The sequence below is a fragment of the Apiospora aurea genome (genome assembly GCF_038362705.1).
Source record: "Apiospora aurea strain CBS 24483 chromosome Unknown utg000006l_segment0_segment0, whole genome shotgun sequence".
Taxonomy (NCBI): domain Eukaryota; kingdom Fungi; phylum Ascomycota; class Sordariomycetes; order Amphisphaeriales; family Apiosporaceae; genus Apiospora; species Apiospora aurea.
This window is the reverse complement of record NW_027117393.1, coordinates 4,090,363-4,111,808: the sequence shown is the minus strand read 5'-3', so window position 1 is coordinate 4,111,808 and position 21,446 is coordinate 4,090,363. Positions and strand designations below refer to the sequence as shown.

At 54.9% G+C, this 21,446-nt stretch overlaps 9 protein-coding genes across 9 annotated transcripts; 5 read left to right on the top strand and 4 right to left on the bottom strand.

Moving 5' to 3' along the window:
• Positions 1–1,575: 1,575 nt before the first annotated feature.
• On the top strand, positions 1,576–3,463 carry PG986_009859 (uncharacterized protein; the record flags this gene model as incomplete). Its single annotated transcript, XM_066846081.1, has 2 exons — positions 1,576–2,283; positions 2,336–3,463. The coding sequence occupies 2 exons, from the start codon at positions 1,576–1,578 to the stop codon at positions 3,461–3,463; spliced, it is 1,836 nt and encodes a 611-aa protein (XP_066698479.1).
• On the bottom strand, positions 3,435–3,785 carry PG986_009858 (uncharacterized protein; the record flags this gene model as incomplete). Its single annotated transcript, XM_066846080.1, has 1 exon — positions 3,435–3,785. One exon carries the CDS (start codon positions 3,783–3,785, stop codon positions 3,435–3,437), a length of 351 nt encoding a protein of 116 aa, XP_066698478.1.
• Positions 3,786–5,332: 1,547 nt separating this feature from the next.
• PG986_009857 (NUDIX hydrolase domain-like protein) lies at positions 5,333–5,933 on the bottom strand (the record flags this gene model as incomplete). The annotated part of the gene is made up of 2 exons (XM_066846079.1): positions 5,333–5,757; positions 5,861–5,933. The coding sequence occupies 2 exons, from the start codon at positions 5,931–5,933 to the stop codon at positions 5,333–5,335; spliced, it is 498 nt and encodes a 165-aa protein (XP_066698477.1).
• A 3,903-nt stretch (positions 5,934–9,836) lies between these two features.
• PG986_009856 (uncharacterized protein) lies at positions 9,837–10,338 on the top strand (the record flags this gene model as incomplete). Its single annotated transcript, XM_066846078.1, has 2 exons — positions 9,837–10,044; positions 10,094–10,338. 2 exons carry the CDS (start codon positions 9,837–9,839, stop codon positions 10,336–10,338), a joined length of 453 nt encoding a protein of 150 aa, XP_066698476.1.
• A 1,683-nt stretch (positions 10,339–12,021) lies between these two features.
• Positions 12,022–13,214, top strand: PG986_009855 (Arginine-tRNA-protein transferase; the record flags this gene model as incomplete). The annotated part of the gene is made up of 2 exons (XM_066846077.1): positions 12,022–12,476; positions 12,500–13,214. The coding sequence occupies 2 exons, from the start codon at positions 12,022–12,024 to the stop codon at positions 13,212–13,214; spliced, it is 1,170 nt and encodes a 389-aa protein (XP_066698475.1).
• Positions 13,215–13,654: 440 nt separating this feature from the next.
• On the bottom strand, positions 13,655–15,229 carry PG986_009854 (short chain dehydrogenase/reductase family oxidoreductase; the record flags this gene model as incomplete). Its single annotated transcript, XM_066846076.1, has 4 exons — positions 13,655–13,738; positions 14,046–14,232; positions 14,308–14,631; positions 14,817–15,229. 4 exons carry the CDS (start codon positions 15,227–15,229, stop codon positions 13,655–13,657), a joined length of 1,008 nt encoding a protein of 335 aa, XP_066698474.1.
• Positions 15,230–16,103: 874 nt separating this feature from the next.
• On the top strand, positions 16,104–17,493 carry PG986_009853 (exosome complex exonuclease RRP42; the record flags this gene model as incomplete). Its single annotated transcript, XM_066846075.1, has 2 exons — positions 16,104–16,676; positions 16,750–17,493. The coding sequence occupies 2 exons, from the start codon at positions 16,104–16,106 to the stop codon at positions 17,491–17,493; spliced, it is 1,317 nt and encodes a 438-aa protein (XP_066698473.1).
• Positions 17,494–17,800: 307 nt separating this feature from the next.
• On the bottom strand, positions 17,801–19,005 carry PG986_009852 (uncharacterized protein; the record flags this gene model as incomplete). The annotated part of the gene is made up of 4 exons (XM_066846074.1): positions 17,801–18,091; positions 18,126–18,224; positions 18,305–18,571; positions 18,595–19,005. 4 exons carry the CDS (start codon positions 19,003–19,005, stop codon positions 17,801–17,803), a joined length of 1,068 nt encoding a protein of 355 aa, XP_066698472.1.
• Positions 19,006–20,298: 1,293 nt separating this feature from the next.
• PG986_009851 (uncharacterized protein) lies at positions 20,299–21,126 on the top strand (the record flags this gene model as incomplete). Its single annotated transcript, XM_066846073.1, has 3 exons — positions 20,299–20,314; positions 20,754–21,039; positions 21,102–21,126. 3 exons carry the CDS (start codon positions 20,299–20,301, stop codon positions 21,124–21,126), a joined length of 327 nt encoding a protein of 108 aa, XP_066698471.1.
• Between the last annotated feature and the right edge of the window lie 320 nt (positions 21,127–21,446).

The window sequence follows — 21,446 nt, the reverse complement described above, 5'->3', positions numbered from 1 at the left end:
TTTGCTGCGTCTCTCGACGGCCTGTCATCCGATCGAAGGAACCGCAACGTACGCCGGAGATGGCGTCGTTGAATGTTGGCACCTCAGGTTGTGCCCGGAATTCGTACTTTACGCGCAGGAACTTTGTATTGTTTTCTGGTCTTCTCTTCCTCATGGTTCTAGACATCCATGCTTGGTACATCAAAAATTGCCAAGCTCAGAATCAAGCTGCCCGAGCTTAATTTTGCAACGGCCTCCGCAATGGCGACCATGGTCCAACTGAGAGCACAGCAGTTCTGGCGAATGCCCGGCATTGCGAAACCCGAGGCGAACCTGGACCCAAGTCACGGTTTCAGACGCTTACCGGTCCCTGTCGGGCCCCCACTATGAGGCTCACTTCCCTCGGCTTTCTCGCTCAGTCACCACCACGTAACCTAGCTGTGGTCAAGAATAGTCACAACCAGTTTATGGCTCTCGCCTTCATTCGGGCTGGCCTGTCCAGACCAATCTCAGTGACATCCCGAAGCTCTCCCACCCAGCCACCCCTGTTCCACTCCATTTCATCTCTCGTCTGAAGTTCGCACCTTTCGGGATCGTGCGCCGCGTCTACTCAGACGTGGGGTGGTGACACTTGCGCATCAGACGATGGCTTGTTCAGCAAAGGTGTTTTCATTACTGGGTGTACCCAAGGAGAACAGTAGAATGGGTAAAGTTGTTTCCGTTCTTGGAGCCAGCCGAATAGTTCGCCGGATAACCCGAAGAAAGAAACCGATCTGCTCTCGCTGCTTTGGGCCTGGAGAAAAGGTTTCTATTGGCCTCGGCCACCTGAAGATCCGGATAAAGAGCATTGAACTGGCCCTCGTCGATCAGACCTACCTGTGAGCGAGGGGGTGGTGTAGCGGCAGCTATAAGCTACTGTACTGCGACTTTTGGCAGCCTGCATACATTGAAGAACCATTGGGCCGAGCTGCTATAACGGGAAAGTGTCTATGTTTCTATGGTGAGTCGTCGTGCCAATGGCATAGAGCTGCTGAGTTCAAATGCAAGTCATCCCGGTCGAAACCGTTGCTGTCAATTGGACGTGACAGTCTTGGCGCATTTACAGTGCTGTTTAGGGTCGCAGATCATACAGCCCCGTCTAAACCAACGTGGGGCGTCTATACCAAATAGAAAGATGGGATTGTACCAGCGCCCTGGTCACGGTGGCAGACTGCGGCCAAGTGAGCCTCAAACCCCCGGTCAACAGGGCCCCCCGGCATTCCGGAAGCTGCCTGTCGTCGACCGAACGTCTTGATCGATAGCCCGGCATCTCGTCGACATGGATGATGCATGACTGTGATGGACCGATATAGTCTAGGGGAAAGAGGGTACGGCACTTGCTCGAATATGGGGCATGCCATCCCGCTTGGATATCGCTCATGATGGGGTAGGGGAGGCAAGGAGCCTTTCAAGTTACCCCCATGTGACCGGCTCCTTCCAGTCCCATCTCTCTTCTCTCTTCTAGAGTTTATCTCACTCATCTTTTGTTTAATGACATATCGTCCAGACGACAACTCAAAGGGGACCGGCGCCTTTGCGAGTTATGGATTATGAAAAATGCTAAAGAGCCGGCTCTTATACTGCAACCTGTTGATCGGGCTGGCCACGATTCAGGCATGGGCCAGTGGTGGACATGATGGAACGGCGGAGTGGTCCGGCAATCCCGCGCCGGTGCCAGAGACGATCGAAGCGGTAATATGGGAGCGAGTCCAGTACATCGTGGTCGAGAGGGAGGTTGTCCCGAAGAGAGTCATCCTCGAGACTCTACCCAACCCCACAGTACTACCAGCACGGGATGTTCGATGTCTACAGATGCCGAAGCCGACGCCGGCCCCCCAAAAGCGACAAGACCAGGGACAAATCAACGCTTTGTCGGGGGAGATCCAGAGACTGTCGCAGTCGATATCGTCCGTCTCGTCGACGGCCTCCTCGATATCACAGTCAGCACAATCCGTCCGACAGTCGGCGGACCAGGCCATCCGCTCGGCAAACCAGAATGCCGACCAAGCGAACCAGGCGCTATCGCGAACACAATCGTCGGCATCAAGCGCGGTATCCCAGGCGAGCCAACAGGCAAACGACAGGATATCTCAAGCATCCTCCTCCTTCAGCAGTCAGGTGTCTGCTAACCTGGCGAGTATCCGGTCGAGCGCCAGTAGCGACATCAGTGTCGCGAGTGCATCTGCCAGTGCCAGCGCCGCTAGTGCCATGAACATAGCAGCAAGCCAAATTCAACAGGCCAGGGCAGATGCCAGTGGTGTCAGAGTGAGTGCAGACGACTTCGTTATGAAAGAATGTACAAGCTAACCGTAAGCAGGGCGACGCCAACAACTTGGTGGCACAGGTCCAAAGCAATTCGATCTCGGCTCAGAATCTGGCGATTATTGTGTCAGTTTCCGTGGTTGGGTCTGTGATAGTGACAGCCATTATCGCGTTCCTCATCATGCGCTGCCGCCGAAGGGGACGGAGGAACCGAGAAGCGCTACAAGGCGGCGGTATGGACCTGGCCGATGAGAAGAGCGCTGCGTACAATGCCGCGTACGATGCCGGGAAACCCATCGCAGTCCAGGGTATTCCCCCGAGCGCCGCCCCAAGCGCCGCCCCGTCGAGCGGTGCGTTCTTCAATGCCAAAAGGGCCAGCGCAAATGCAATGGAGAAGTTGAAGCTTCCAGGGTTTACTCCCTTCACTGCCAAAAAGGAAGCCTTTGGCAGTGTGGGGCTTGCGACGAGCGACTATGGTGAAGGACAGATCCGTACGCAGACAGTCAAGAACAATCCGGATGTGTACGGCGTTGGGTCTCAGAGCTTCCGGCTGCAGAAGCCGCCTAACGTCGGTCGCGCCGAGACGGTCCGGATAATACGGGTTAACAGCCGAAAGAAAGAAGATCAGCAGCAGCAACAGCCAAAGGTCGAAGACGAACCACCAGCTCTAGCTCCGGCCCCTGCGCCGGCTCCAGCGCCTGCCCCTGCACCGATACAACGCAAACCAGCACCTCCGCCCCAACAACAATGGCCGGATGCGCCCTCCCCTGCGCCAACATCACCCCTTCCTCCGACGCCCCGACAAAAGCAACAACAGCAACAGGAGCAGGAGCCGCCACTGCCAACGGTAGTGGAACTACCACCACCGACACGGTCAGCCAGCGGCGCCCGCTACTCCGTGATCACCCCGAAGACGCCCGAATTCCGAAGAGGCGCCGGCGACAACAACGGGCCCGGATGGCGTCCGCCCTCCACGAGACGCAGCACGCGCGCGAGCATCGTATCCGCGGCGGCGCGCTTCAAGTTCCGCGACAGCAGCGACATGGAGTCGGACGGGGAGCTTCCCATGGTCCCGCCCGAGGTGATTACGACTTCCCCTGAAGGTCACAGCAACGGCAGCAGCGGCAAACGCGATGATGACGTCGAAGCCGCCGTCAGACCCCCAAGGGCGGCGTCAGCATGATGAGCATGATGTCGAGCCAAGGCATGGGCCCATCGACGCGACCCGGCGGCTCTCCCGAGCGTCCGGGCGCCCCGGCGATCCCGAACCTGCGCAAGAGCAGCGAGGTCCTCGATCGCGAGCCCACGATCCCCGCGCTGCTGCCTCCGCCCACCATCAACCCGGCCACGCGGACGGGACCCAGCTTCGCGACGTTCCCCAAGGCCCGGAAGCAGGGGCCGCCTCCTACGATGCCGAGTCGGCCGAAGTCGTCCAAGTCGCCGGAGATGGGGCTGCGGAGTAGTGCCGAGTTTTTCGGCGCGGCTCCGAGGTAGATGGGATTCATGGGGGTGTTGTCCGTCAACACAGACACTTAATAATGTCTTGATTTCTCTGTAGGGGCTTGCCGCTTAACGGCATTTTATCCCAGAATCTTTCTCTCCGGTCAATATTCACTCCGCTACAAGCCAGGGGACATCCTTCATCTTCGAAAAGGATGGGGGAAAGTACGTCCTGAATTTAATAGTTTTTCTTATTAGGCCTAGTGTGTATACACTTGAACAATAATACACAGCCGATTCCAATTGCCCACAACTTCGGCAGGTCTTCTTGAACCATATAGTGACTACCTACTGAGGAAGATCATGTTTCTGCCATGTAGTCAAATCTTCGCCAAATAACAGTATATCATACACGTTTCTCGTCCACGCATCTCTCCAGCGTAGCATTCGCTTTCACATCAGCTACTGTGTGACTGACAGCCAATTGGTCGTCCCTCGCCTCTCTCTCATTTCCTTGTTTTCCCTCGCTCTCTCATTTTCTTGCTATTCCTTGCTCTCACTCATACTTCATCATAGCGAAGTAAGAATCGTCCGCCCAAAGGAAAAGCACCAAGAACGTTTTCTCCCTATATACAGACCAAGTTCAACAACGAGCAAGCGAAGTTCGGAATTGTCAAGATGCATATGTAAGTACTTACCGACACGAGCACCGAGTGAGGCTCCTTCCCATTACTTAGCCTCTCTGGATTTCCTGAGGCCAGTGTAGCAATTCTGATGCGAGCTCAGTGCCTCTTGAACCTCTGGGTCGCTTTTATTTTTCTCGCCTCTTCCTTTTCATCTTTCGAAAAGACGGAAGACTCATCGGTAGGTACTTGGCATTGCTTCACACGATTCCGAGGCCAACTTGCATGATGGACAACAGGGTCGTTCCCGATGGGCCCAAGAGAATGCAATTCCACAAAGACGGCAGAGAGCTCTCGAGAATGGTCCAAGTCGCAAATCACGGGGTGTGCAGCATCATTACTCATGAGTGAGGTATCCGCTTCGTCTATGTGTATATGCATGGCCAAACCTGTCAAACCAGCCGCCACAGGTGTATTTTTACCGTTCCGATTCCGGGGGCGAGCCCTGGTGATGCATGCGAGGGCATCTACCAAACTGCGCCAACCCATGAGCCCCAAAGTCGAAATCTTTGTTTTATATGTACCAATCAGCGCCAATTCATATTGTGTGACCCCTCTATCATGGCTAGCCACCAACGCCTCAGGATGCATGTTTTCCCCTCCTTTTTCATGTATAGCCAAATCAGAAGTGTTGTGCTATGGCTAGAAAGTTCAAGGAGGATGATCTTGGGATCCCATCTAATGCAGAATCCACGTCTGATTCCTAAGGGAAATACCAAATCAAGAACGCTCAAATGCCATGCTGAGATACCGAACCCAAGCAGAAGTGTCAAAGCACATAAATCAAATCGAGACCGAAAAACTCCAGGATCCAGCTCTATGCAATCTTGCCCGCCGAGTACCGTCAATGGGCAGTGCGAACAGGTAAGGAAGACCGCGGTCTAGTAGGGGAGATGTGAGATCTAGGTCTAGAGACGCCCCGGAGGTGGTCAACGTTGCATAGTAGACCGCGTGAGTGCCTCCAGCAGTTCCGGGCGTGCTTCGAGAGCTTCCTTGGCCTGTGCGAAGGACATCCAACATCTCTCCCGCTTGTGGCGCTCCGGCCAGTCGTCTTCTTCCTTAAGGACTGTGGCCTCGTAGAAGCGATAGACCGACTTGGAAGGGTCCTTGTGGGTCTTCTTGGGAGGTCTGGTCTCCAGGATATCTCCCAGGTCGTAGTTGATCTGAATGGAGATGCCGGCTTCTTCCCAGGCCTCGCGGGAAGCGGCTTCGGTACACTCCTCGTCAGACTCCCAGCCTCCCTTGGGGAGCACCCAGCCTTTGCGCCGAGTCGACTGGATAAGAAGCACAAACTTCTTATCCTCTGTCAAGGGGACGACACCAGCTACCAGCCGCTCACCATTAGAGTTGTAGCCTATCAAAGAAAGGGTCAGCTGATCCCCACAAAGTCTCAGACGCCCAAACCTCCTGAAAAGCGAGAACGAAGTTGGCGAGTCAATTCAGCATCGGTGACTTACGCTGCTTGCTGCGGCCAGTGCGGGACTCCATGGAGCGACCATTGGTGTCGGTCGTTGTTGAACTAGATGCCATTGTTGCAATTGCACCTGGCTGAGATGTGTGGACGAGCGGTTGGTGTTCTTCTTTTTTGCTCTGCAGGTTGTGGTGAGAAGGAATCCAGACCCAGTTGTGTCCAGTGGCGGAAGGGAAAGATATAAAAGTCCAAAGACGAGAGCTTTCTCCGGCTGGATGTAGCTGGCAATGGAGAAATACGTTATCTAAAATTGTGCGACTTCATGATCAAAGATTGCTCAAGAGGGTAGAGTAAAATATGGTGGAATCGGGACGAGGCTACTGTTGGGTTTGGTGGTAACAGGGCAGGGCCTTGAATGGATCGCGGCGAGGTGCGATTGTGTGGGAGAGTATGGGGGAATGAATAAGTGTAAGCCGTCCGTGGTAGGCAGTGAGCGAAGACTCGAACAAACTCAGTGAATGCTAATGCTGGCTGGAGCTTTGGCGTTGCGTTGCTCTGCTTTGCTCTGTTTTGCTCTGTTTTGCTCTGCTTTGCCTTGCTTAGTTTAGGCGTGGGCGTCAAGGGGTGGCGCAAATAGAGAGTGTGTGATTTGTGGTACTGCAATTAAAGGTGGTATTGCATGTACCATGGATGGGACAGCTGGACGCGGCCAATATTCAATTTCCAGCCCAGCCCAGGCAAATGGGGAAGTGCAGGTAATGTTCCGGACGGTGAACGGATCAAATGTGGTGGTGGTAGCTGGTGGTAGCTGGTGCTTATGACAGTGTGTCGTTTTCCTCTTATGATGAAGCTGAGGACGGGATGTCTGGCTGACTGGGAGTGATGAATTGAATGAGGGCCCCTCAAAAAAGAGAGAGCACCAGACAGCAGCTGGTTAGAGCACACAGCTAGCAGGCACACGGGCTAGCAGGCAGGTGGTGCAGGGCCTGTTGCAGGTACTGTAATGTATTGATGTAGGTCTGGTCGACCGTAGACGGGTGGTGAGCACGCAATAAGGAGCTGCACGGCTCTGGCTGGAGTAGGAAGGTGCCTGCTTGGTATGCTTGGTTTGCTTTGTTGGGTTATGTCAGTAAAAGGTGCAGGCAGTCGAGGTGCTTTATTAAGATCCAGCGGACGATATGTATGTAACTGAAGGTATGAATGTATCAAAACATATCATGTTGTAGGTAGGATGCAGGTTAGGGAGGTACAGGCAGCACGTCGCAACAGGTCAAAAGATGGTCTTTCGGGAAGGGTTTGGACTGGGCCGAAGCTGCACCGCTTGGATTGGATGCCATGCACTGCGCACTGCACCAGGTGCGCTGCGCTGTGCTGCACTCGAGTGGGCTGGACTCGTTCGGAACAGATCCCAAACCGCTGACAAAGGCCACCCTTATTTTTTTTTTTTTTTTTTTTTTCCTTCGCTTTGTCTCTGTTGCAACTTCAACTGTGACGACTGCGGGGCAGGATTGGCAACTGGGGGGAGGGAGCTGATTGCTCATTTGCTTACAGTTAACGTAGGTTTGAAAATGCTGCTGCTGCAAGGGCACCACCGACCAATACGAAACCCGAAAAGGGAATAAAGGAAAAAAAAATCTGGGAGGTTTTTGGAGGGGAAGGGTTGGAAGAGGCCCCTCCAGCAACTTTTTTTACGGGTGAGGACGGAAGAGAGAAGAGGGGACAAGGAGACAAAGCCGGCTCTATGTATGCTGAGCGGGAGAGACAGCGCAGGTATTTGGTATGATCGGTAAAAGTACATGTACTGGAGGTTAGGCAAAGGAATCTAGCAAGCTAAGCGCGAAATGTCCTCAGTAGCTAAGGCATGTATGAATCAGATGCAACGCATCCACACGAGCCAGGAGAAGAGGGTTGTTGTTACTTTGGGAGCCGGGAGCTCTTGGTGGCAGAATGGCCTTTGCATGTCTCGTGCGATGTGCCGTGCCATTCATCAATACCTGTGAGGGATTCAACATCTCTTGAATGGAGGGGCAGCACACGACTTTTTCGACAAGGAAATTAAAGTTGGCTTTTATACTAACCAAGAGCCTAGCCACTGTAGCCTATTGTTGGTAGTACTTGGTACTACACGTAAGTGCCTGTTCTTGAAGGTGACAGCAGCCCACGCGAGCCCACGCCAATCCGAATCGATCCATACCTCTTGTGCATATGCAGCTCCGTCCTAGGTAACTTGAACTCGAACACATGGACTTCTCCAGTCACCCAAGGTCCTAGCAGTTCTCACGACATGGACCTAGGGACTGACGAATGATCAATCCACCACCTGGCTTCTAGGGGGCTAGCGTGTATCTTCATACGCGTAGAAGAAAGCCTGCGTCCCATGTCAGTCGCACTTGGCCAAGCACACCAGATGCTACATGACTGGCATCAGATCGCATACACAGAATGGTTGAATGGCTAACGCCGAGAGCGTGTGTCGTATTACTAAAAGAGGGCAAGTGGCTTCTTCAGGGACCTAGCGGTCTGGAAGAGTGGGAAAGGCTTGAAGTAAACAGTGGGAATGCATTCGCTGGAGCAAAAGCAAGCGTCGGCTCGCGTGGGATTAACGAAAGCCCTGGTCAAGTCAGGTCAGGTCAGGTCAGGTCAGGTCAGGTACTACTTCTTCAGTATGTGTTCTGGGTAGGTCAGCTCCGGCGCGTCGGAGTTGGTGTCAACTAGATAACCTCTTAGTCAATTGATTGTGTCCATCATGTTACATGTTACCTGTGTGTCTCTGTACATACTTAAGTAATATGTAAGACTCGGGACCCTGTGAGCAGGGTGCACTATTAATAGGGGCACCGATGGTTAAGGTTAAGCATTAATGCCCTAGGTCAATCGCGGATAGGCCCCCAAAACATGTAGCCAGTCGCTGCATCTCACATCTACAGTGTGTAAGTGCATACCTCTCAAGGCAAATACAACTTGGGGCTTCGTAATAGGACATGACTGCTATATGCCAATGGCGGTGTTATTCAACCTCTCACACACTTTGGGCTTGTTCCTTGCCCAGTAGTGTTAGATTCCTTCCTGTTGTAATGATCGAGTATGGCCTAGAGATCCAGGAGATCATCATCCTCATCATCATCCTCATCATCATCCTCATCATCATCAGGCGCATGTGCAAACCCACGAACAAGGCCAGCTGCTGCCACCCCTCTCGTGAAGAGGGAATCCTGCTCACAACGTTGTCACCAGCATAGTAACCTAAGTACCCCGAGGAAATGTACCTAGACACATGCAGGTATAGGTCTGGGTGTATCGTCTCACCAGACTGGACTCGTTTCCACATGCTATTTATATATGCCTCTGCCGCGTCGATGCATACCAACATGTACATCCATAGGTACTGCCTTGAACGCCTGGGCATGATAGTTCGCATATTAGCCCAGATGGATTCCCCAAGACCCTTGTGCCCTTGATCCAACTTCTAGGACTATGGCTGGGTCTGCCAACACGGCTCATTGGGGGTCATGCAAAATCTATGCTCGTAGACTCAAAACATCAAATCAGGTATTGGTACATGTTTTGTTTTTAGTCTTCCACATCACACATATGCCCAAGCGGGCGCAAAACTGGCTTACCCAAGGCGATAGACGACCAACTAGTCGGTTGGGTGAATGTATGCACTTTGCACCACACCACAACATGAAAACCGGGAGAATTCCTCGGAGAATAAGGTATCGTGATATGTGTACATAAATACCTGTGCAAGTACTTGTACACCCAACATCCGAGGCCACGGGAATGGCAATCTTTCTCTAGACTGGCGATTTTAGGGCAACGATGACGAACAAGCCAAGCCGGCTTGCATGTGGTTTGCTCGCATAGAAGTAGAAGTTGGGCGGAGGCTTCGATCCCAAGCGTTGACGGTATTGGGTGTCGGCCAGATCAACGGAGATCTTAGGTGGGGGTCGTCAGAGCCATGCAGCCATGCGGCAGGAGGAGGGGAGAGCAGCGGCTGTCAACGAGTAGCAGGTCCCGGGATGGAGCGAATGATGGGGACTGCCAACAATAATATCGCTTTAAGCGGACTAGGAGCAAGCACTCGCGAAGATCATTGGTATGTGTATCGTTTTGGGGAAAGGGTTGAGCCGGGAGTTCTCGAGAAGCATTGGAAGCGCAAGCAACGCAACGCAACGCAACGCAACGAGACGCCGGTCGACCTTCAAATCGAATTCTCATTGATCGGTTGTGGGCGGTCTGTCGCTCCGACCTACCCACTCAGCACTCAACCACTCAGCCCAATCAGCCTCCGGTAGCATCGCCCAGTCCCGACCCGTCATTCGTCGAGCTCGCGTTACACTCATATCCAGAAAGACGGGTGACGTCCGGTCTGGCAGCGCAGCATGGTCTGGTCTGATCGACTTGCGTCACGTCCAACCGGCTAGTCTAGACTCGTTCTCTCAACACATCACCGCCCTGCGCGCCCTCACCCTCGCCCGCCCAGATGCTAACCTAGGTCTCACTGCACTACCCTTTGATTAATCCGCCCGTGTTGGTCTATCAAAGCTGCCGAGTCCTCGATTTTGCCAACTGGCCGACAACCTGCACGAGCGGACCATCAAACTGCTTGCTTGCCTGCCTACCTTACCTGCCCCCAAGATACTTAAACGAACGCACTAACGTAGGGCTGGTCTGTCTCACTGGTCCTCGAGCTGGACTTTGCATCGCGTCTCTTATTACTATCACAATCACAGCTACCATCACTCTCGGCTCCACCTGGTCTTTCATGCCCATATCGGCAGGTCCGCAAGCAAATTCTACCTGCTCTGCTGGTCTAACGACGACGACGACGACAATACAACGCCCCAAACTCATCGCCCAGCCTACCTAGCGTTCGGTCCCGGATCGGCGGATCGGCTTATATCAAGTGGACTTGCTGAGCAATCGCCATCCTTCCTCCAGCCTGGTTACTTCCGGAGCTCGCTTATCACGGTCCCTTCGGTATCTGACAGGACAGCGTAGGGTTGTCGCGAGGCCGTAGCTGGCACGACGTCATCCCACCAAGCAGCCACGCTCGATTCTCGCAAGGGAAAGACGATCGAATACAGGACAGGCAAGCAAACCGCCGCCCAAGCCCCGTTAACGGCATTATGGAGCCAGCCGGTGTACAGCAGCAGCCGAGCACCCCTGAAGATGCATTCAGCTACATATCACCAATAGGTCAGTCTCTCTGCCAGTCTGCCTCGTCTGCTTTATTAGCCACCCCCGAGTGTCCACACGCTTCTCGCCCAACCATACGGACCCGTGCACCAAACACAGCCTACCGTTGGCTGTCTGGCCTGCATCACGGCCTGTGGGGAAAGGCCTGAGAGGTCGCACCTGCAGCCGGTGTCAGCCATTGCTACCAGCCATTTGGTCCCTCGTGAGCCGCCGCATTGCGGCTTGTCCGCCTTGTCGCCCTGCCAGACGCTGTTTCCCCTCCTCGCGATGACTACAAATTTTTTATTTCCTTCCATGATCCGCAAGTGCGCCGATCAAGTCGACCCCACGCAGTCACAGAACATAGGGACAGATTCGCCCCCCGGCTAGTTTCCGAGTGCCAATCAACTCCCATTTGGGACTTAAACCCTCATTTCTATGTCTTTGTACGCCTCCTCACGACGCATACGATGTACGATGCGCGATGCCATGGTGATGTGTACTTATCTAGCTCAGCCCACTCACATGCAAGCCCCTCGTAAACAAGCGATTGGCTCTTACTTATGTACGGCAATAGAAGTCTATGACAACCGTTCATATCATCTACTGGCCAATGTGATCGCGGCTGCTCCTGCCTATGCGGACTACACTACTGAGTTATATATACTAACTACCCAACCAACCACAGGATACAGGCATTCTTCTAGTTGCGGCTACTGCCGTGGCACCCCAGGGAGCAAACTCAAAAGAGTATGTAAAGTAGTCCATCACTTTCTCATTTTCGTTTTCTCGGACTGTTTCTTTCAAGTCTAGCGTGCATGTGAAGTTCCCGGCTGTAACTCGAAAACGGACCAGCGGACTAGGCCAAGGTCAGAGGCTAAGGGGCCCATGAACCTCATCTCTCCTTGGCCTTAGGAGAAGACGAGTATGTACTAACGCAATCATGTCATTGCGGAAACGGTGTACACGATTTCTAATGTGACTTTCCAAGACACAGGAGGCTCCTATTATATCCGCGCAACGTCCATGAGCCCAGGATATTATCAGTCATTGCTTGATCGATACTGGCGTCGCTCTGGCGCGCTCCTGTACAGACCAAATCAGCGGCAGGCTTGTTGCCCACACTATACTCTGCGCCTGGATTCTAGCCAATTCCATGCCACCAAGGACCAGCGCCATGCCATCAACCGCTTCAACAAGCATGTCGCTGGTGACGAGTACACAAAGAAAGCGGCGCGCCTGTACCCAAGATCACGCGAGCAAGCCAAGAAACGTGACATGGAATTTGACCTCGTCGAGAGAATCCACGAGGCCGAGGCGCAGACCTTGAAGAACCCGCCCCTGCCACTGCACAAATTCGAGGTCACGCTAGAGCCCGATGTGTTCACCGAGGAAAAGTACGCCGTGTTTGAGAACTACCAGCGGGTCGTACACCACGAAGGCCCGGATATGATAAGCAGAGACGGCTTCAAGCGGTTCCTGTGCGGGTCCCCCTGCGACGTAGTGTCTTGCGATCCGCGGACAACGGCAAGGAGCGGCAGCTGGGATCCTATCACCAGTGCTACCGGCTCGATGGCAAGCTAGTCGCCATCGGCGTTCTCGACCTGCTCCCTGACTGTGTCTCGGCCGTCTACTTTCTGTACCACGAGTCGATACACAAGTGGCAGCCCGGGAAGCTGGGCGCACTGCGAGAGATTGCTCTGGCGACGGAGGATGGATATCGCTGGTGGTATCCCGGCTACTACATCCACACGTGTCCCAAGATGAAATACAAAATGGATTACGCTCCGCAGTACCTTTTGGAACCCGACACCCTCCGATGGGAAAAGGTCGACGATGATCTTTTGGCCCGGTTCGACGGCAAGGGTTACTTGGAGATGGAGGCTCCAGGGTCCGGAAATGCCCCCGGGAGTACTGCCGAAACCGTGACCGAGGAGGCAGAGCGCCAAGGAGACTCGGACGACGAGGAGGAGCATTCCCTTTTCGACGCCAACATGCCAGGCATCCCGCCGCTAGAGCAGATGCGGTCGGTCGACTTTGACCACATCCCTGTCCGGCTGAATCGCGGCTTCTGCTTCGCAGGGGACATCTTCCAGTGGGACGACGAGGACATCGACAACCCGGGGACCCACAAGGCCGCCATTGCGCAGATGATCGCAGCCGTCGGGACGGATCTGGTCTCGGGCCAGACCTGTCTGGATTTTCGAAGAGGCGTCTGAGGCACTAACAAGCTGACCGGGCAGGGATGTTGCTCGGTGCCGGATCGGGAAAGTGGTCACCAGGTCCGGCCCGGAATTCCAGGATCTTAGAATACTATTACATAGATTGTGTTGGGGGAGGACGATGACAGCTTTGCGCCTTGTGTATATGTTCTGAGGTGATATATTAGCAAGTCCTTTAATTAATTCACCCCCAGCTTTTAACTGATCTATAAGATCATACTCGCCTCGAGAACTCGGTGCATGAACTTCGATGAGACCTATCTAAGTAAGCACTGCATGAGAACCTTGCCCCTACAGCCAGAACAAACGTGATGAAGGACCACTAAGATATTAACGTGACTGTTTGGGATTATGTGACAGAAAATCAGAGACCGATCAATGCAATGTTGCTTCCAACTCTACTAGAAAGCTAACAGGTAACAAACTAAGCATGGATGCTAATTAGCAGCAGACTGTAGTATCTCCTTGAAGCCGGGGACCTTTGCCCCCAATTCCTGACACAGCTCGTCCCAGACTTGAGCCTGCTTTTCTTGGCCCGCAGGTGAGGATATTACCCTTCCTCGCGACCTAATGTACAAACACACGGTGAGAAAATCCATTAATCAATGGCCACGTCATATTTAAAATGGGCGACGGCCGTTGGAGGTTGGGGGTCGAGAACTTACTCCTTGTATCGTGTCTCGCTCTTGTAGAACTGGATGAAATCTCCCTAGAACGTCGACCGACAAGGTTAGAAAGCGGGTCCTCTACGCCATAGCATGTCTCTTTCAAAGAGATAGGAGGAAAAGGGGGGAGTAAGATTCAGGGGCTGCTGCTGCTGCTACTCACATGCTGGTTCTCCTTGGTCATCACGGCGGCGAGGTAAGACCGCGCGCCATCGGCCGCGGACTTCCCGAACAGGCCCTGGAAGGCGCGCACGGCGAGCCGGATTCCGAGGCCGCCTCGGACTTGGTAGTCGCGGGCAAGTCCCGTTTTGACGATGCCGGGGCATACGGCGTTCATGATGACTTGCGGTCTACTCTTGCTGTGGTTAGTGAACCGTGACAAGGGGTAAGGGGCAGAGAGGGCCGGGTAGGGGGGGTATGCTCACGGGCTATTGCCACCATCCTTCCGCGCTAGCTTCACGAGCTCCTCGAACGCATACTGCAGGATCAGCTTCGTGGCGGCATACCGGTCTTCGGCCGAAATGAAGTTCTCGGGCTGGTTGAGATGTTTCAGTACACCACCGCTGCCCTGATCTTCCTGGCTGGCCCATTTGTGCCAACGGTTGATGTCGGGTGAGGTGTGCTGCATGGAGCCGACGAGGGTTAGGTGGGCTGGGGAGCTGCGGCTCACCCTTTCCGATTTGAGGTAGGGGAGAAGGAGTGCGGCTAGGAGGGCCGTGGAAAGGGAATTGGTTTGGAGGTTTCGTTCCCTGTATATAGGGAAAGTCCTTAGCATGAACTGCTGGCCCCTTTTCGCCCCCTGAGCCGAGAAGCAGCCATTCTTGACTTCGAAGGGATCCTTCCCCTCGATCAGAAAATCCAGGAAAGTCCGAGCGTGACAAACTGCAGGGCACGTGACAGGGAGGAGGGTATAAGACGAAGGGATCCCACTCACCAGCCCTCGGGCCCCTTTTCATACACGGTGCCAATCATGCCGGCATTCAGAACGACCACATCCACGCCCCCTTTGCCCCTTTTGACTTGTGTTACCTGCTCGGCGAACGCTGCTACCGAGCTATACCGACTCATATCCAGCTCTATAACCCTGACCTGGCCAAGGGACTGTTTATCGTCTCCTCCGGCGGCCGCCTCCGAGGCGATCTGGGCCGCGGCATCACGACCCCGCGCTGCGTCCCGCGCGGAGATGATGACCTCGGCGGCGCCGAGACGGAGGAGATGGACCGCTGCGGCGAAGCCGAGACCGCTCGTGCCGCCGGTCACTACGGCTGTCTGGTCGGCGAAGGTGTCCGGGGGCGGGAGTGGGATGGGGCGGAGTTTCATGTAGGCTTGGAATAATAGGGCTGCCATTGTATTCACTCTGCATGATGTCAATACGCAGGTAAATACACAAAACTGCCTTGGTGAGAAGTAAAGCGCTATAGAATCCCAGGCACACGGATATATATATGTATATATATATATATACGGGTAGATTTGGGATTTTTAAAGTATGCGCGGAAGGTGTTTATTGAATTGCTGCTGATGATTTCCTCCCTATACCCTTCCAAAGTCCCAAGAATGGCACGCTCTGCTTTATATACCATCCCTTCCAGGAATGAACACCCTCACTATCAGCTCATCCTACAAGATTCCAGATAGCCGATGACAAATGTAGATGGCCGCCTGGGTGGATGTCCACTCAGGACCATGATCCAAGTAGGGTGAGAAGAGCCGAACAGAGAACCAGATGTCTCGGAGCTCTAGATGTCTTTGTTTTCCAGAACAGGAAATCAATGGTGTGGGTACGTTGTGAGGTAGGTAGAATCTCACCGGCGACTTTCTGGGCGCGGGAGGGATGATGCGCCGACTTCAATTACACCCACACCAACCCTCCAAAGAGCGCCCCACACCCGAAATCAGGAAACCTGGAGCCTTGCAGCTACCCCCTGCGACCCTGCAAGCCACCCACACCAATCGCCCAATGACAGCAGCCCAATGCTGGAGCTCAGAAAACCCCACTTCAGCCTCACATCCCCCAAAAAGAAAAGAAATCGCCGTCACTGTACGACAAACCGGGCTGCCATATATCGCAGCTTTTCGCTCATTTTCTGCGAGGTACCTTGTTTAAACGACCTATTCTGCGTGTGATCGCCGTAACACCCGCATTTCCCATCTTCTTTCCTCACGAAGAAAGAGAGAGCGAGCGCGCAAACCCCCACGCCCCACCGAAAAAACCAAAACCATGTCGTCCACCTCGCAGCACCTGCTGCTCTCGCCCGCCGAGCTCGCCTACCTGCACGGCAGCCTGAGCCTGATCACGCCCGGCCCGATCCGCCCGGACGGCCGGTCGCCGACGCAGTTCCGCCCGCTCACGGCCGAGACGGGCATCCTGCCGGGCACCAACGGCAGCGCGCGCATCTGCTTCGCCGACGGCACCGAGGCCGTCGTGGGCGTCAAGGCCGAGGTCGAGAAGACGCCCGTGCCGCCGTACGAGTTCGTGGCCTCGACCGAGGGGCGCAAGGGTCACAGCAGTGCCCCGAAGAAGAGCAGCAGGAAATCTAAGAAGACCACCACAGAAGATGAAGAGATATCAATGGATGTAGACGAGGACGACGAGGAGGCTGCGGGCGTGAATGAGAAGGCCAGGGTCTCGCCCGACTGGGTCGAGCTCAGCGTCGAGATCCCGGGCCTGCGCGACGACGACTCGGGCACCGTGTTCCTGACCTCGATGCTGACCGAGGCCCTGCTGGCGGACGGCGAGTTTGTCAAGAAGCTCTGGATCAACCGGCGCTTTCACTGGAAGCTCTACCTGGACGTACGTATTGACGATTATTCCCCTCCCTTTTGCCAATCAGCAGGCGCAAGTGACTAACTAGCAATTGTAACAGATCATACTCATCTCCCCGCCGCTCTCCTACCCGCTCCCGCTCCTGAGCCTAACCACTCACCTCGCCCTCCTCGCGACCCGGCTGCCGCGCCTCAAGTCCGAGGCCGACGAGGACCCCATGTTCGACGACGACTGGGCTGCTGCCACGTTCCTCTACCCCCGCCAAGACACCACATCCGCAAAGGCCTCCAACAAATCACCAAAACAGCCCTCCGCGGCGGCCGCGGCGGCACCCGCTTCAAGACCCCCTATTACCCTTTTGGTCATGGCCGTGGGCGACAACATCATCTTCGACCCGTCGAAAGAGGAACTGGCCGTCGCCGACAGCGCCGTGGCCGTCTCAGTGGCCGAGGGCCCCTCCTCAGAGACCGAGCCCGAATCTGAGTCTATACCTGCTACGAGTACTAAGAGAAACCTGCACCTTCTCTCCGTGCGCACCATCGACCCGCCCTCGCGGTTAACGCCGCCCGGCGTGCCCAACTCTGTGAACGCCGCGGCCTGGGGCACAATGACGGCCGCCACACCCACTACTACGACGGCAGCAACAGCACCAGCGAACGAGAGCGGTGCGGCCAAGCACCCCGACGCGCGCGTCACGGAGACGGAAGACGTCGTCGGCGTGTGGAAGGCGCCGCGCGGCGGTGCCAAGTTCGGCATGCTGGGCGCTATGGTCGCCAAGGTTTTGGAAAGAGGTGGCGTCGCCGAGGAGGTTCTGGATGGACTCGAGGGTGTGGATTTGACTTGAAGAAGAGGAAGAAGAAGACGAAGACCAGGAAAAGGAAAAAGGAGATCACTATGTAACTTTATGCGATGTCATGATACCATCCAATGCGCTATGCACAACAATGATGATTCCCGCCAGTCAGGGGCTGGCTGGTTATCTCAACAACCTCTCTACATGATTCTGTACAACGTGGCTCCCCTTTCTTTTAAGATACATGAACTCATTAGATGCGCACGCAGTGTCATTGGCATGGTCATAATTGGCCATAGTTACCTTGACTGGCTGCATACCTGCCAGTCAAGGAGAGCTGGGTTTGGTATCACTCAGCTTAGAAAATGCCCAAGAACTTCTTCCGCTTGCCATCGGCCTCGGTCTGCTCGGTAGCGCTAATAGCATCAGCCGCCGCCGAAGGAGCAGCAGAAACCGGGATAACGACGGGGGCCTCCTGCTCCTGAGCTGGCTTGGCCGCCTCTCCGGTACCAGTCCAGCTCTCGATGCCGTTCGCGATCGGCAGGCCGTGGGCCTTGCGGTACTCGTTGCGCTTCTGGACGTCCTCGATGCGGCGGCGGCGCTTCTCGGCCGTCTGGGCCGACTCGTGCTCCTCGTGCAGCTTAAGGACCTCGACGCAGGTGCGGATGTAGTTGATGGGCTGCTTGGGGGAACTCGCCGATGGGCGGGATCATCTCGGCGAAGGGCGAGTTGGCGTTGAACCGGGCCGTGAACGTGTAGACGCCCAATGACATAAGTGCGCCCTAGAATTATTGTATGAGCTTGGGTGTCTACCGAGCATAGGGGCTGAAGAATGCGCCGCGCCTGGCTTTGGGGAACTTACAAGAGTGATGAACATGTGGATATGCTTGTTGTGGATGAACCAGTGAGACCAGGTGTTGGGCGGCGGCGGGAGACCTGGGTACTCCTTGGTCTTCTGCGCCGTCAACTCCTCGGCGCCGAGTGCGCCTCCATAGTGCTTTGGGACGGAGCGCGGGAGGCGGGCCCCGTGGGAAGGCGGGTTGAACTTCTCGGGCTTCTCCAGCACGATGGGCTTGGAAGGGTCGGCAGTGGCAGACTTGGGTGTAGCGGCAGGCGGCGGCGCCTTTGGCTACCGGCTCGGGAGCAGCGGGCTTCGTGGCCGAGGTTGTAGGGGGTGTTCTTGATAGTAGATCCGGAGGTGGGGGTCTTGGGCGTGGCGGGCTTTGCAGCGGCGGCTTTGGTAGCGGCGGCGGCTTTGGTAGCGGCGGGCTTGGTCGGCGCAGTCTTTGGAGGGGCAGTCTTCGCAGCCGGGGCCTTGGTCGTCTTTGTCGCGGCGGCTTTGGTGGATGCGGCCTTCGGGGCAGTCACCTTCTTAGCCGCAGTGGCGGTTGTCGTAGTCGCGGACTTTGCGGCGGCGGTCTTGGAAGCATAGCGCACTAGAACTTGGCCGACATCCGCACTGATGGGTCTCGCGAACGGCATGGCGCGTGCTGTCGAGCTCCGCCATATTGTGCCGTACTGCGGAAGCAGAAAGCGCGGGATATAGGAAGTTGTCGGTGCCATGGTGGGTTGTGAATCGTAGCTCTCTCGCCCCGTTCAACACCCAGCAGCAAAAGGTGGGATGTGGTAGTGATGTGGGTGAGGCGGCCCCTCAGGACAATCTCAGCAGGGTTCACGACCTGTTTATATCAATTGGAATGATGTTTGGTTTATTGACATTGGCAATTGAGTCACCCCCTTGCAAACAGACGATATGTCGCGTTACGCATGAATGCCGGATGCAGGCCTCATTTTCGAGTAGATTGCTATTGGCCGGTTTGGGGAGAGCTTCAATGGCAAGCAGATTTGCTATTGACGACTATTGCAGGGAGCTGTCGACTTTGGGTTGGTGGTTGGCTCCTGCCCTCGTTGCCGTCTTAGCGCGCTTTGGCAGGCGGCCTGGCGGGCGGTCCTACACGTAGTTTTCGTCACTCACTGGGTCAATGCAGCAAATGCAAGTCAGTTGAGAGGTTCCAGTTTACCGACCTTCCATAGCCTTTCCGAAGAGACCCGTAACGGAGCGGTCAATCCAGGTTTCCGGGGAGTGGACCTTCTTCTCTGGGGGTCCCCGGTCCATTGGAAAGAGTAATGTGACCCATCCTGCCAGCCTGGCTTCGCTAGTCCGTGCGGCCAGAGGTGTGGCTGCAAAAGAATGCCAGAGAAGAACGAGTTGGCTTTCTGAGGTCATCTTCAATGCCAGAAAGACCCTAACCTTGGCTCGTGGCCGCATGTGCAGCGAAAACTGTTGACTCGCAGCGGAACGGAATGGTAGATCTTTGAAACTCTATCTTGACTGGGACCAGACGGCAGAAACGTCAAGCTGGATTCATCTAATAATATGCCGCGCAGCAGCAGTGGTAGCAGCAAGTGTGGCTGAGAAACGTCCGGCTGATCCCGGAAGCGAGAAAACTCTTGCGGCAACCTTGGGCTACTGACCAGAACTGACCATTGTTGCCACGCTGATTGGCGGGGGCGCCGGTGGGAGGGCTCCATCGCGCTCCATTTGCAGCGGAAAGGGGAGCCACTCTACTCTGCTCTAGCCTCTGTCTCGTGGCTGGAAGCGTCATAGCTATGCCAGAAAGTGTGCTGTACTCACGTACCTTGCCTTTCCTGCCTTTTGCCTGTACAGGTCAACCGAACCAAGAAAAATCCCGGCTGCTGTAATAAATCCTGCATCGCGCTGAGCATTCCGATTTTTTCTTCTCCTGGAAATTCCCATTCACTCCTCAGCCATACAACTCTCTTGAACACCACTCACCAACCTCGCCTTCTTTAATCCCTAATACACTTCAGCCTCACGCTACCACATCTCTCACAATGGGTTTCTCTGCTGGTAGGTCATCTCTCTTCCCGTCGCGATAATGTCATCCTGCCTGCCCCCTTGCGGCGCTTGATCAAGGAGACCTGTTCGCCACCAATACGGAGCCATTGGGTGCTGGTCTTCATGGCCAACGCCAATTCACTCTTCGCGATCAAGCAGCTACCATTCGCCCATCGATCGCCTGTTGTCTTCCTGTCGTACCCTACGCCCGCAACCTTCGAGGCCTACCCGGCGCCACCTGCGGTATTTTATCTATGTCAAGGCGAAGTCCATTCGTCACACGACTCCTAAGATCCTTTTGGTGTGTGCTCGGGAGGCATTGACGGTTGTAGCAAAGGGACGGGCAGAAGAGCAGCAACAGCCAGCGTTCTTATCCTTGCGACTTCAGAGCACAAACATTACCCTCGCCACTCGCGACGCCGCAGAACATACTGACACATTCTTCCTACAGGTGATGCCAAGAAGGGTGCCGGTCTCTTCAAGACCCGCTGCGCTCAGTGCCACACCCTGAAGGAGGGTGAGGGCAACAAGGTCGGCCCTGCTCTGCACGGTCTCTTCGGCCGCAAGTCTGGACAGGTCGACGGTTTCTCCTACACTGACGCCAACAAGTCCAAGGGCGTTACCTGGGAGGAGAACACCCTGTTCGAGTACCTCGAGAACCCCAAGAAGTACATTCCCGGTACCAAGATGGCCTTCGGTGGTCTCAAGAAGGAGAAGGACCGAAACGACCTCATCACGTAAGCTCCGACAGACCCAGCATTGTATACTGGCGCATATATGACTAACACGCCCTCTACAGTTTCCTCAAGGAGTCCACCAAATAAGCGCCTCCTCCTGCGCTATCAGCATCACGTGTAACGATAAAGATCAGATCATCATAGACAACGACGGATTGGCCAACAGTGTATCATAGAAATAGACCATTCTGGCGCCCCGTTGGTTCAATCGCTCCTATACTTCGCGAAGGAAAGACTCCCCTTTGATTAAGTTTTGGGTTTGCTGGGAGTTCATGGCCTCACCTAAGTTTGGCTGGGGTGGAAGCATTGGATTGTAGACATGATCGTTAGGCCCTCTAATTGAACTTGGCGTTGACTTATCTCTGCTCAAAATTCGCTGGTGATGTGACCTGTGAGATGGGTTTTGA